Here is a 14,440-nt window from a genome sequence, read left to right as displayed (position 1 = left end):
AGGTTCAACGGATTCTCTGGCAGCTTCACTTCATCAGATTGCGTGTCATTTTGTGTCGTACACGCTGAAGTGTCTTTTGGGAAGCACGTCAGCCTTGACGCGTTCCATTAGAAGGTACGTACTAGGTCCAACTTCTCGAACAACAGTCATCAGTTCTGTAAATCCGTCACGCCCGGGCACACTGGTGCACCGCGGAGCTACACATAGACACACAAACACACACACACACTCATTATTATGGTCAATTCGGAACGGCCAATCAACCTGAAGCGCATGTTTCTGGAGGGGGGAGGAAGTCGGACACCCTGGAAGGAACCAACGCAGACACGGGGAGAACATGCAAACTCCACACAGAGTGGGACTCGAACCCAGAACCGCCTTGCTGTGCGGCGACATCGCTACCCACTGCACCACCATGACGCCCCCTTGTGATCATGTTCAGGTCAACGGACACGGACAGAGTCTTTTATTGGACGGTTCTTCTGCTCCTCTGTGTATTTCTTTCTCTTTTGTTGGTTCTGTGTCACAGTCGTTCTAACTAGTTTGTATCGTGCACAATTGAGTGACATGGGAAGGAGATTTAGTTTTGTACGCATCTTTTTATTTCTGAGTAACTCCAGTTGACTCCTGTAGTTGCATGAGGAGGTGCACGATCAATCAGCAACACCGGGGAACAGTGACCGACCCAAACCGGTAATTAGAACGGTTGTAGCTTGTTTCCATGGTTTACCTATTTTTCCAGTACCCTATTAAAATTCTCTATTGCCCCATTTGCTCTTGGGTAGTAAACACTGGAGCACACATGTTTGATCTCTTCCTCTCAAAATTTTTGCAAATTCGTGGGAGGTAAATTGGCATCCATTGTCAGAAATGAGACCGGTTGGGTTACCTTGACTACTGACATAAATGATCACCCCTGTGGTAACATTGGAGACAAATACCACTTCTGGCCATTTACTGTAATAGTCTGTGAGTGTAATGGGAAAATGACAATCCCATCAAGCATCGTCATATGGCCCGGTTATATCAATAGCCACTTTTTCCCATCTGGATATTGGAGCAGTCTTCACTGTCTTGTCATTGTACTGGCACACACGAGTTTTGTTGGTGTTGTGCTGGAATGTTTAAAATAAAATAATAAAATACAAATTGAAATTTGTTCGAGAAGTTGACAGTCGTAGGGACTATGTGACCTTGATGTCAGGCAGAGTGTTTGCTCTTCCTGGACTCAGATGAGTATTGGCAGTAGACTTATCACTATACTTGCATAACGTTTTTTACAAAGATGACGTATGTCAGTTCGACATGGGTTCGGTTTGACATGTGGTCAGTTGCCGGTGAGTCCAGTAACCGCCCACCACATGCATACACACAGCAGAGCTTGGCTATAAGAACTCGACAAAGACTTCAGTTGAGTTGAGGGCTAGCTCGACTCCCTGGATGTCGTTACCAGAGATCTCGTTACATAAGTATCTGTTGGCATTGTCTGCATCATCAATGACACTGTCGGACTTCTCTCAACCTATGTATGATTTGAATTGACCAATAAATATTTTGTAACTTCTCCTGTCTTAAGAAGACTCTCCACCACAGTGTCCATCTGCGGCCACCAATACATGTCACACAGTCTCTGCGTGATGCCAACTTTTCCTTGGTGTCCTTCATGTGCAAGGTCTACCACCTTGGGATGTAGTGGTGTAGACACAACCAAGCATTGTATACCCCTCATGATAAGTGTGTTATCCACTGCCACTTCATCTCCTGTCAGAAAGCGGGACATCAGTCCATTTGCAATGTTCTTTCTGCACTTTGGCCAGCCTTTTTGTGTCTGCTGACATAGTTGAGTCAATTCAGGGCAATTGTCACCAGCAGCAGTGAAATCAGACAAATAGCATGTAATGATTCCTGGTAGACAGTAGCTACAACACCTGGTTCCATGTCAGGTTCACCAGTGGCAGGCAGTGGATGTCTGGACAGTCTGCCGTCACAGGCAGCTTTCCACGACATATAGGTGTAGCACAGCAATCATGCTGACCACCTCGCATTTCACAGTCCAACAGGGCCGGTACCTTTGGACGTGAGCAATGTTGTGAGATGATCTGTATGTAGCACAGTGATGACCTCACAGGTAAGTCCTCCACTTTTTGTACAGCCCTCACACACGCAAGTGCTTCACGTTCGACATTGGAATATTTCTTTTTGCAGGAGACAATGCCCTAGATGCAAAATCCACAAATCTTTCAATGCCTGGCTGAAGATGGCTAATTACACCTCCTACTACATAATCAGAGGCATCAGTAGTCACATAAATAGGCAACCCAGGACCATACAGAGCCAAAGCAGGGCTCTCAACTATGAGACTTTTCATTTCAGCATCAGAATTCCATTTGAGGTCTCTCTACGTGTTGCATGTAGAGGTTCAACCATGGTAGAGAAACCAGTAATGAACTTCCTAAACCACGAGGGAAGGTCTAACAAAGCAAGAGGAGTGTCAGTGGAGCTGGGGCCTTGACCACCGCTTTGACCCTGTCTGGGTACGGGTGAAGACCCTCTTTGGGTATGGTGTGGCCTAACGCGTCATGCGTCATCAGAGAAAAATTCTGCGTTCCGTAGCCCAGACTAGTGTTGGATCCGCTTCTAGTAAAAGTCTCTCTTATGCGTTTGCAACACGTTCAATCAGTTGGTCACGAAGCATTTGTTCCTCCATGTCAACAAACTGTCAAAAAGTTGCTAACTCTCTCAGGGAAGCTCAGAACTGGTTGATGGATTCATCTGGTCGCTGCTCTCTGGATGAATTCATGACGTTCTGTGACCACATTCACTTTAGGAACCAAATGTCTCTCAACGGCTTCTATGGCAGCAGCAAGACTCGAAGCCGCCTCCGGTAGACTGTTAAGTCTTTGTCCCTGAGTTCTAGTGCATTAAAGACTGCATGCTTCCTGGTTTCTGGTCATTTATCTCCACTGGGGACCAACGTGGAGTCTTCAAACATCTAAACCCATGTAGTGAGTTGAAGAGCAGTTTTCACTAAGAAACGTGAAAAGAGTGAGATGTCTGTTTGTGTGGCAATCTTTGGCACGACGGGGGACGCTGTTACGTCATTGAGGTTTGCGTGTCCCTCTGTCGGTAAACGGGGCTCCTGGTGTTTGTTTTAAGTCTCGGTTTTAAGTCTTGGTCCCGTTTTTGGGATTAATTGGCGACAGGTTAATTAAAACCAACTAGAATGAGTTAAAACAGATAAAACATCCCAAAATAAATAAGATTCACTTTGATTTCTTTAACAGTTCATGACTTGTGAGGGTGGATTTAGGTTCAACCCTGAGGTGCTTTTGTTATTTAAACCAACATGAGAAGAACCCATCATGATCGATCAAATCGATCGGCTGAGGTTCACTTGAAAGTTTCCAGTAGAAACTGGATTTTCAAGTCAGTTAAAAGGAGAAGTTCTAGAAATCAAGTGGATCATTTTGGATGCACAAGTTTCTGAGCTTTTACTAAAGAAACATCCCCCCCAACCAGACCCACAGAAACCCAACTGATGGTGTTGAATCTCTGGAGACACTGAACCAATCTCCTCTTCTTATAACCTTCCCCCATTTGATGGCCGTCAGCTGTGGAGAAGCTCTCAGGTGAAACTCATTGATTCTGATGATTGAGTCTGAATCCCTCTAGTTACAAAACCTCATGACAATCTAAAATGTTTGTTTAATGTGAAACAAAACCCAGAAAAGTACCAATAAATTAAAGATCAAGGTATTTGAAGAGGAATAAAGTAAAATAAATGTTAGAAACAACAGACAGGTTATACTCAAACATTTTTGTTTTAAACATAAAAACCAGATTTATTTGTCCCAACAAATACACATTTTTAAAAATCATTATTATTTCATTTTTTTATTGCGCAGGTTGGTCTTTATTCTCATGAATGAAAGTCTTTAGACTCGTACGGAGGCAGGACTCCCTTCAGTCTCTGTCACCTGATACTGAACAGGTGGCAGAAAGAAACACTGAAGCAAAAAGGAGCAGAAAAAAAGAAGTAAAACTCAGTTTGTTACATGTGGAACTCATTTGGAAAAATATACAATCAAAGATGGGACGGACGTGATCAAATTAGTCTTTGTCCCCAAAGTGTGGAGAGTCTGCCTGAACTAGTTTTTACTGTCTCAAACAGTAATCCAAACCCCAATCCAAACCCTAACTATAAGCCTAACCCCAACCCCAACTATAATATAACTGTAACCTTAACTCCAAGTCTTTCTGCACAGCAAACATGTGACAATAACCCCAACCCCACACCCAACCTTTACCCTAACCCCAACCCCAACCATAACCCTAGCCCTAACTGTAACTGTAACCCAACACTAACCCCGAGTCTTTCTGCACAGCAAAAATGTGACCCTAACCCTAATCCTAACCCCAACCTTTACCCCAACATCAATCTTAAGCGTAACATAACCCTAACCTTAACCCCAACCACAACCCTAACCATAACCCGAACCCTAACTGTATCCATAACCAAACCCTAACCCAAACCACAACCCCATCCTAACCATAGCCCTAACCCTGAGTCTTCCTGCAGGACAAAAATGTGACCCTACCCCTAACCCCAACCCTTAGCCCAGCCTTAACCGTGTCCCCAACTCTATCTGTAACCCTTAGCAAAACCCTAACCCTAATCCCCTAATCCCAACCACAATCCTAACCACAACCTTAACCCCAAATCTTTCTGCACAGCAACCCTAACCCTAACTCCAAGGACAACCCCAACCCCAACTCTAACCTTAACCCCACCCTTAACTCAAACCCAAACCCAAACCAAATCCCTTGTTAGTCCACTCTAGTACATATTGTAGTAAATCATGTGTGTGTGTGTGTGTGTGTGTGTGTGTGTGTGTGTGTGTGTGTGTGTGTATATATATATATATATATATATATATATATATATATATATATATATATATATATATATATATATATATATATATATACACACACATACATACAGTATGAGTGTGTGTGTGTGTGTGCACACACACACGACTTAGTGGACTGAGCTCACCTTAACGTAAATTGTAAATAGTTTTTTATTCTTTTACTCCTTATTGCTTCTGTTCCACATTTTAACGCACCCACACCGCGTCACGTTCCTCGTGGGGTAAACTTTACTGTAGCTGGCGATAAACTATCTTCTGATTGTGATTGTGATTGTGAGCTACTGCCGCCCCCTGGCGGCCGTACACACATATCAACATGAAGACAAACCCAGTAGACGGTGAGACATCCTCTTAATCAGCATCAGCTGAGGAGAAGCTCACAGGTGGAAATAATCTCTGCTAACGAGCTGCAGGAACCTGAGACCAGAAAACATTCATTTCCACTGAAGACTAGAGTCTGGTCTCAGGCTGACTTATTTATTAGCAGCTCCACATTTTACACCATTTGCTTTTGAATATTTTATTTCATTAACTAAAACTGAACAGATCGAAGAATTAAGGCGTCAGAAGTTCTGCGCATGCTCATTTGATTCTGAAGTCTAAAGTGGGTCAAAGAGCAATTTCAAATCCTACCGACAGGTGGCGACATTACCCTGCTGCAAGATCCACCTGTCAAACTGACACTTGTGTCAATAAAGTTGGACTATTTGAAGCAAGCTGACGTTCAACTCAAAAAAGCACGGAAAGATTTTAAATTCAAGGTATTTTATTAAAATATTTCACTCATTCTTTCCATCACAGTAACAAAATTGTCAGATTTTGCGTTGGCGGTCGTTTAAAAATACAGGTGAGATATTACAGAAGGTGCTACATGAATCTGTGTTACATGAATCTGTGTTACATGAATCTGTGTTACATGAATCTGTGTTACATGAATCTGTGTTACATGAATCTGTGTTACATGAATCTGTGTTACACTGAGTGTTAAACAGACAAAATGTACAAGAAGTGCAAGCACTGGTGAACCAACATAAAACCATGTTTGTACAAAGTGCCATCAGAACAGACAGAAGTGATTAAACATTTTAAAGTGTTGATTTGCACAAATTAAGTTTTCGTGACATCGTGGTCGGACAATTTTACACATTCAGACGTTTTCCTTTTGGTCACATTTAAAAGTCAATAATGTTTGATCTGTAGATTATTATTAATGTTTAATAGTTAGCTTTTACACAAAAACATACTTAAACATCCCGCTTTTAAAAATGACACCTGTGCCCAAACGAACACGGACCGATTAGAGTCTTAGCAGCATCGTTGGCGCTAGCAGCCACCTGATTGGTCAATAGAAACTGTTAGCCCTCGTTAGCACGTTAGCATCACTAATACCCTACAGACGGGGGCTTATTGCACAAGAGCAGCAGGGAACGACCCCCCCTTGGCACAGGAAACGACCGACCGCCTTTTCCAGACGCATTCCGTGTGAACGGGGGCTGAACGGATGGGGGGGGTCGTCTTCTACTTTTGGTCCAAACCCGTTCCAACAGTCCGTTTGCAGTCGAGGTGTAGTGAGTCACCCCCGCCAGCAGGGCGCCACTGCACCCCCCCACCAGCGGGTCAGAAGCAGCCGTCCCTCCAGGTGCCGAGGGGGGAGAGGCTCTTTGGGGGCGTGGCTAAACTGAAGGTTCAAGAAATACAGAATCAGCTGACGAGTAACCAAGGACCCCCCCCCATGATAGGCCTTACCTTCGTGGGGGTTGGCCCACCTTGCTGCGGGGGCTGCTGCTCGTGCTGCCGATGAAGGAGGCGGGGCGGGGCAGGCTGCTGCGGGGCGTCGTCGGTGTGGCGGGGGCCTTACTTAGCATCGGGATCCCGCTGCCCGACCCACACTGCCCCCCCTGGGGGGAGGGCGAGCCCTTGATGGTGGGACTGACGTAGGCGGTGGCTTTCAGCGGTTGCCGTGACAACGAGGCGAAGTTCCCGACGCTCTGGACCCTGAGGTGCAGCTGTCCTGGGGGGGGAACTGAGCCGACAGGGAAATGTGAGCGACCCCCCCGCCGCTAGAGCGAATAAAACCAGAGCTGGCGTCTTACTGGAGGAGTGCAGGCGGGGGGGTCCGCTGGACGAGTCGAAGCTGTGGCTGCTGCGAAGCAAACAGGGCGAAGCACTGGGGGCACTGGGGGCGGTGGGAACGGGCACACTGGGCATGCTGGGAGCTCTCACCAGGTTAGGCAGGCTCCTCCGCAGCTTATCTGGAAAAATAAAACGTTTAGGACACACATTACCCAGAAGTCTGTGGGGCTGACCAGGCCTGGCTGGTCCAGTCGGTGTGGTCCGTCAGACTGGAACCCGTGTCCCCAGTCTGACGGACCAACCCTTCCTCTGATCCCATCAAAGGCTCTGGTGTCAGGGGGGAAACACCTCAACGGTACTGGTTCAGCAGGATGGGACGGTTATTATTACCTCACTGAGGGGGGGGCTGATGAGAAGAACGGATGAATGAATGGGTTAAATGTAGGCGGAGTCTCATCAGGGTGAATTCAGTGTAAAACATCCACTTACTCTCAAACTCGGCTGGGCGCCATGGCAACGGTCCCCCAACAGACACAATTATACAAAGACACGTAAATATTAGACCCACAGAAGGAAGACACCCTCAGTGGGGTCACTGGGACCGGGCTGGGACGTCTGGGGGTCTAAAGGGGGAAAACTGACGTGGGACGACCAGAAAGTAATTCAACACACTAAAAGCAGAGACCCTAAACTAGGGGGGGTCAAACTCATCCCCACTGGGGGCCCCATCAGCATAATGTCTGCCCTCAAAGGGCCAGATGTCACTGAAATAAGTGAATTTCTGACTGATTCTAGTTCCAAACATTACAGTTAGACAGAAAAAACATGTTTGTTTGTTTCTCTGTTCTAACATAAATCCTTTTCATTTGTCAGGTTATTAAACCCACAGAACTCCATCAATCAAGGATCAAACTATCAATCAATAAAGAAAAATAACATCAGACACAAGTTAGGACGTTAACTTTGTTCACTACGTTTAGTCAGAGTTAAGATGGGATGAACTACTGCATTGTGGGAAATGTAGTTTTGGTCAAAGCACACTTTTGACCTATTGATTTTAGACTCTCTGACCTTTTGTGCTCTTGGGGGCCACATTAAATGATATGGAGGGCCACATTCGGCCCCCGGGCCTTGAGTTTTAATGCCCTGCTCTAAAAATACGAGTCGTCTTTTCTCACCTGATCCTGGTCTGAAGACCTGGGACTCGGTTGTACAGAGGCCCCCGAGTCCCAGGCCCAGTCCCATTCCGAGTCCTGGTCCCAGCCCCTGTCCTGGTCCCGGTCCCAGCCCCTGTCCTGGTCCTGGTCCCAGTCCCTGTCCTGGTCCCGGTCCCAGATACTGGAAGGTGAACCCAGCGGAAGGGTACGGGGGGGTGGGCGGGGTGGAAGGGGGGGTGGACAGGGAACTTGTGCTTCTTCTCCAGTCCCGCAGGCTGGAGAAGGTGCGTGAGTGGGGGAGCCGGGCGAGGCGCGGCTGGGGGGGGGGCAGGAGACCGTAGTCTTCGTCGTCCTCCTCGTCTTCCTCCTCCAGGTCGGGGGCGGCGCTGAGCTGGAAGGTGAAGCTCTGGCTGCGGCGGGGGGGGGCCGACGACGAGCTGGCGTAGTCCTGCCTCAGGCCTGGGGGGGGCGAGACGTGATGACATGGTGCACAACACACACACACACACACACACACACACACACACACAGACACAGACACAGACACACACACACACACACACACACACACACACACACACACACACACACACACACACACACACACACACACACACACACACACACACACACAGACACACACACACACACACAGACACACACACACCTCCGGGGGTTAATGAAGCTGAAGTAGCGATGAGCTCTGAGATCTGGTGCCACAGTTAAATATTAATTGGGGGGGGGGGTGGAGACAGGAAGTGAGTTCACATGAAGACAGCTAAAGGTACAGATTGACCAGAAGCGTTCAGAAATGATTTTTTACCATTGATCATGTCTGATCAACATGTTTGATCAACATGATCAGAAACGTTCTTCTTTAATTGAACAAATTCGTCAAACATGAGGTCACGCGTCGCTAAAAAATCAGCCAATGGGGACGGGACGAGCGTCGGTAGGCGTCGCTATGGCGGGACAGGCCTTTACCCCACCCCCTTTACCCACGGGGGGTCGCCCCGGGCGTCTGGGTGTTAGACGGCGGTGACTTACTCTCCTCCTGCAGCCGCGCCATCACCTGGACGTCGGTCAGGTCCTGCAGTTTGTACCCCCCCAGAGCGAAGGAGTCGTCGTCCGACCCCCCCAGGTCGCTGTCCAGGGAAGACTGGGGGGTGAAGGCTGAGCGCCGGAGACTACGACCTTCAGAAGGGAAATAAAAAGAGTGTCTTTCAGTCCCCCCCCCATTCTCTCTCTTTTTAACCCTTTCTGACCCCCCAGCGGTGTTAAACAAATGAGACAGACACAGTTTTGGCAGCTCAGTAATAAGACCCCACCCTGGAGTCTCTTTTACATTAAGATGAATGATCTGATGAACATGGGGGGGTCCTCCTCTCTATTCCAGCTTATTAAAGTGCAGTGAAGCAGGAATATTATCAGAGGTTAACCCCCCCCCAGGTTAACACGTTCCTGATGTCTGACTCCAGTGACGTCTGTCAGGTCATCTACAGGATTATCTCTGGGGAGCTGCAGGTTTCCACTCATAGATTTTACACGAAGGGGCTGCTTCAGTTTCACATCTGTAACTGGGGGGGGGGCATCTCCTCCCACCCACGAGCTGAGGTAACATCTGAAGGCTGACCCAGTCCTGCAGCGAGCGCCCCCCCCCCTGCATCCACACCCCGATGACAGTAGAACTGGGTTTGTGTCGGTGGGCGGAGCTTACTGCGTCTGTGGGGGAGGAACAGGGGGGTCCTCTCGGCCAGGGGGGAGAGCTCCCTCCCCACGGGGCTCAGCGTCCGATGGAGGGCCGGGTGGAGGGGGGGGGGCAGGGACGGAACTGAGGGGGGAGGAGGAAGACGAGTCAGTCGGAGGAAATCACCCCATCGCTGTCGGGGGGGTGTCGTGTGGTTACCGTGACGATCCGAGGACTGAGGGGTGGAGCAGGGCTTGGACGAAGGGGAAGAGGTGATGGGTGAGACTCCGCCCACGCAGCTCAGGGGTGGGGCTGGGGAGGTGGAGGGGGAGGGGCTGGACAGGGAGCTACGCCACCTGGAGACTGAGGAAACAAACACCCAAACCCCCCCATCATGAGCCGAACGTGACCCCAAGTCCCACAATAACCGCCCCCAAAACACGAACCGGCTCAACTGATGATGCAAACGTGTGAATATTCATGCAGAACACGGATGACCTCAGTGTCGCCGCGGCGATGGTTCAGCTGTGACCTCAGTGTCGCCGCGGCGATGGTTCAGCTGTGACCTCAGCGTCGCCGCGGCGACTGTCACCAAACGCTCTTTTCAACGCATCCCGAACAAAACGGCGTTCACCACAGCAGCTGCTGGGGGGCTGCAGCTGGACCGGCGGTGGCGGCGGTGACACCCCCCCCGGTTACTATTCATAGACGCGGAGGAGGGAACCGGGTTGAAGCTCAGCTGCCGGGAATCATGGGAAAAAAGACGAATGATAAAAAAAGAAAGAAAAACGAGTTTCTTTGTGTTTCTCTGAGCAGGCGGGGTGGGGGGGGGGTTACCCCCCCGTTACCTGCCAATGTGAATACGAGCCGTTTAGGCATGAACGCGGGGGTGAGCTTCTTTTATGACAACTGTTGCTATGGCAACGCCTCTCCATTTCGCTGTACTCGACTTCAGGCGCGAGGGAGACGGCGGGGGCCGAGACGGTGCGGGGGCCCGTCTGCTACGAGCCGCTCATATGGGCCGGCTTCAGACGGCGGCGCCGAGCCAGAGGTCGAGCGCCGTGACCCCAATGCTGACGAGGCGTCTGGGGGGGCAACGGAACGCGGATGCAGGAACGTGTAAAACGAAACCATCGTTAGCAACGCTAACACAACTCCTGAGGTGGAGGTGAGGATTTTATTCTGAACCTGTGGGGGGGGGTTGGCGTGCAGACACCAACCCGCCCACGCAGGTGAGCCTCCTCTCCTTAAAGGCTTCAGATTGTTCCAACCTGCTGCCCCCTGCTGCCCCCCCACAACGAAACAGAAATCAAAGAGGCTCATCGATCAGACGGGGGCTCTGGCCAACATCTGGATTAACAGCCTCAATCTGCCTTTTCCTGGTCGGACGTAGATAATCTCAGGATTAGAATCTATTCTTAAAGTCTAGTCAGACGGATGAGGTAACCATGGAAACGCTGAAGTCCAAACCAAAGCCGCCGGTCTGTAGGCTCCAGTGTGTGATCAGCCCATGCCATGTGACGCTTTATCCTGAGAGGAAGTCGGTAGCCGTCGTCCGTCCTCTTCCCCCGACCCCACGATGGATCAGACATGAAGGTCATGTGACCCACACCTGATCCACTCAATGCTGCAGAGCAGCGGCGGATTATGGATGAAGCCAATTAGAGTCAGTGAAGCCATGAGGGGGATCCAGCGTTAGCCTGCTAATAGCCTAGCCGCTACCGAATTAATGTCTCTGGACGTCACTTTTTATTCTCACGCGACTCCGGTTAGAAGAAACGACTCAACACGTCTGAAGGTGTGAACTGGTTTGTGTGAAGGTGTGAACTGGTTTGTGTGAAGGTGTGAACTGGTTTGTGTGAAGGTGTGAACTGGTTTGTGTGAAGGTGTGAACTGGTTTGTGTGAAGGTGTGAACTGGTTTCTGTGAAGGTGTGAACTGGTTTCTGTGAAGGTGTGAACTGGTTTCTGTGAAGGTGTGAACTGGTTTGTGTGAAGGTGTGAACTGGTTTGTGTGAAGGTGTGAACTGGTTTCTGTGAAGGTGTGAACTGGTTTGTGTGAAGGTGTGAACTGGTTTGTGTGAAGGTGTGAACTGGTTTGTGTGAAGGTGTGAACTGGTTTGGGTGAAGGTGTGAACTGGTTTCTGTGAAGGTGTGAACTGGTTTGTGTGAAGGTGTGAACTGGTTTGTGTGAAGGTGTGAACTGGTTTCTGTGAAGGTGTGAACTGGTTTGTGTGAAGGTGTGAACTGGTTTCTGTGAAGGTGTGAACTGGTTTGTGTGAAGGTGTGAACTGGTTTCTGTGAAGGTGTGAACTGGTTTGTGTGAAGGTGTGAACTGGTTTGTGTGAAGGTGTGAACTGGTTTCTGTGAAGGTGTGAACTGGTTTGTGTGAAGGTGTGAACTGGTTTGTGTGAAGGCGTGAACTGGTTTGTGTGAAGGTGTGAACTGGTTTGTGTGAAGGTGTGAACTGGTTTCTGTGAAGGTGTGAACTGGTTTCTGTGAAGGTGTGAACTGGTTTCCTGTAGGCGGCGTGTCAACAGTCCTACCTTGCTCCAGCCGAAGGGTCAGCGACCTCCTGGCGGCCTCCACCTCTGACCGGGGGGAGTCCAGACTCTGGCGGCACCAGTGGAGAGCCGAGGGGGAGTCATCGGAGGAGTCTTTGGCTTTGGGGGACACGTACAACCTGGATGAGGACACGGGTGAAACGTGCTGAATGAAACATCCTCTGGGGACCATCAACAGCTATTTGAGACATCTGAACAAATCATCTGGACCCAGAAATGATTCACAGGAGGACTTGGTGGAGCTGGAGGAAACGTTCAGGGGAAACCAAGACCATCTCTGAGGTCCATCCTCTGGGAACCATGAACTGTTAAATGATTGATCCGATCGTTTGACGTAGAAATACCAGTTTGGTTTACTGGTGGAGCAACAAGAACAGTTTGGGGTTGATACTTGTAGCTTCGGGGGGTCTTCCTCTGGGGACCAGGAACGCCACAGATTCAATGGGGTCCACTCACATTTCAGTCGCTGTAAACTCACTGTAAACCCTAACCCTGAACGCCTCCTGCATGCAGGGAACTGAATTATAGATCAAAACCTTCCCCAGCATCAGGTGAGGGTCTGGCCTGGGGGGTGTGGGGGTGTTAGGGTAAGGGGGGGGGCAGACCTCAGCTTGTTGAGTTATGAACACAGTAACTTAACTATAACTCTGATTGTGCTGCAGGTGAAGAATCTGGATCACACCTGTACAGCAGGAGGAAACCCTTCCAGGCCCGTCAGTCGGACTCGTCTCTCTTCTCGCTCAGCGCAGCTGATTTATACCAACGTCTTCACCAGTCTCATCCCATAAACACTAGTGTTCTGTTCCCATGTTGATCGGGATGATTTTCTGATACGGCTCTGATCCAGATAAAACTTTGTGGACGGTGGGACAGGATGGAGGGTAAAACCCTTCTAGATGAGCTTTTAGGGCAGTTCATGCTGAATTTAAAGTTGTTTGACGACAGAAAATTACTGAATTTATTTAGAGGACAAGTCAGTCCTGAACATCAAGATGGAAATATTTTTACTTTCCATTTCTGATCATTTACTGTTAATTGAACACGTTTTGACAGAAATCAAACAATTTGCTGACATCCTTCAGCTTCTGATTTATAAGGCAGGGTCACGTGACCGCTTCTAAAGCTCTGGAGCTGAACTCAGATCTGGGTCGATGGTTCGGATCTGTGTCTCATGGAGGAACCCGTCCGGATATGAATGTGTCCTGGAGAATGGCTTTAACCCCCCCCCCACTCCAGAGGTGAGCTGCTTTGTGTCGCCCCAGCAGGGGGGGGGGGGGTCGGACCGGATGTGGAGGTTTCATCCAAACACAATCACAAATCACGCACAATCAAACGCCTCTACGCGCGGAGCGCAGCAACAAATGGAACCAAACGCGGACCGGTACCAGGTTTCAGGGGCCTCATCCGAGACGGACAGGGAATCCAGGTCCAGAAGTTCCAGCTCATCCAGAACCGACGGCTCGGATCCGTCCTCCTCCTCCTCCTCCTCCTCCTCCGACGCGGCCGCTCCATCCTCACCCATGTGGAGGAAATAATCGAACGGCTCCTCCAAGGACGACCGGCACAGCAGCGTGGGCACCGGGCTGGGGAGGCAGAAGCCCCCGCAGGTCGGGGACGGGGGCGGGCCGTGCGTCCGGCTCCGGAGCTGCTGGTTCTGCCGCTCCAGCTTCCGGACCAGCTCCTGCAGCTTCCTCACCTCCAGCTCCGCGTCCAGGCTGCTGCTGAAATCCAGCTCCGGCATCACCGCGGGGCTCAGCACCGCCGCCTCCATTGCACCAAACGCTGGCTTCAAACGCGTCTGCGGGGGTTCCAGGGGTCTTCACCGCACATCCGGTCTGCGGGACAAATGCGGGGCAGGTGGAACCGCGCTGCTGCGGTTCTGTCTGCGCGGTGGTAATCTGTCTAGTGCGCCTGTCTGGGGCAGTTTATGTGACTCCACCCAACATCCACCCACCCCCCGCCCCCATAACCACCAGCCTGATTCAGGTAGGTGCTGCACCTGTGAGGACAAATTGCGCACCGCATCC

At 49.9% G+C, this 14,440-nt stretch overlaps 1 protein-coding gene across 1 annotated transcript; it reads right to left on the bottom strand.

Moving 5' to 3' along the window:
* Positions 1-5,722: 5,722 nt before the first annotated feature.
* Positions 5,723-14,380, bottom strand: LOC137591665 (SLAIN motif-containing protein 1-like). Its single transcript, XM_068309800.1, has 9 exons — positions 13,799-14,380; positions 12,252-12,532; positions 10,071-10,214; positions 9,882-9,995; positions 9,212-9,358; positions 8,186-8,623; positions 7,028-7,186; positions 6,681-6,957; positions 5,723-6,612 (listed from the first exon to the last, which is right to left on the bottom strand). Exons 1-9 carry the CDS (start codon positions 14,182-14,184, stop codon positions 6,552-6,554), a joined length of 2,007 nt encoding a protein of 668 aa, XP_068165901.1. The 5' UTR covers positions 14,185-14,380; the 3' UTR covers positions 5,723-6,551.
* Positions 14,381-14,440: the final 60 nt, after the last annotated feature.

This window comes from Antennarius striatus, chromosome 24 (genome assembly GCF_040054535.1).
Source record: "Antennarius striatus isolate MH-2024 chromosome 24, ASM4005453v1, whole genome shotgun sequence".
Lineage (NCBI taxonomy): Eukaryota > Metazoa > Chordata > Actinopteri > Lophiiformes > Antennariidae > Antennarius > Antennarius striatus.
Note: the sequence above shows the minus strand (reverse complement) of the source record. Positions and strands in the feature narration are given on the sequence as shown.

What these genes read in the sequence shown, in the direction of transcription:
- LOC137591665 (XM_068309800.1), bottom strand. Translation starts at nt 14,184, where the DNA reads ATGGAGGCGGCGGTGCTGAGCCCCGCGGTGATGCCGGAGCTGGATTTC. An exon ending in TCAGTCCTCGGATCGTCACG is followed by an intron (nt 9,996 to 10,070) that starts GTAACCACACGA and finishes CTCCCCCCTCAG; the next exon opens with TTCCGTCCCTGCCCCCCCCC. An exon ending in GGCGCGGCTGCAGGAGGAGA is followed by an intron (nt 8,624 to 9,211) that starts GTAAGTCACCGC and finishes CGCCCCCCCCAG; the next exon opens with GCCTGAGGCAGGACTACGCC.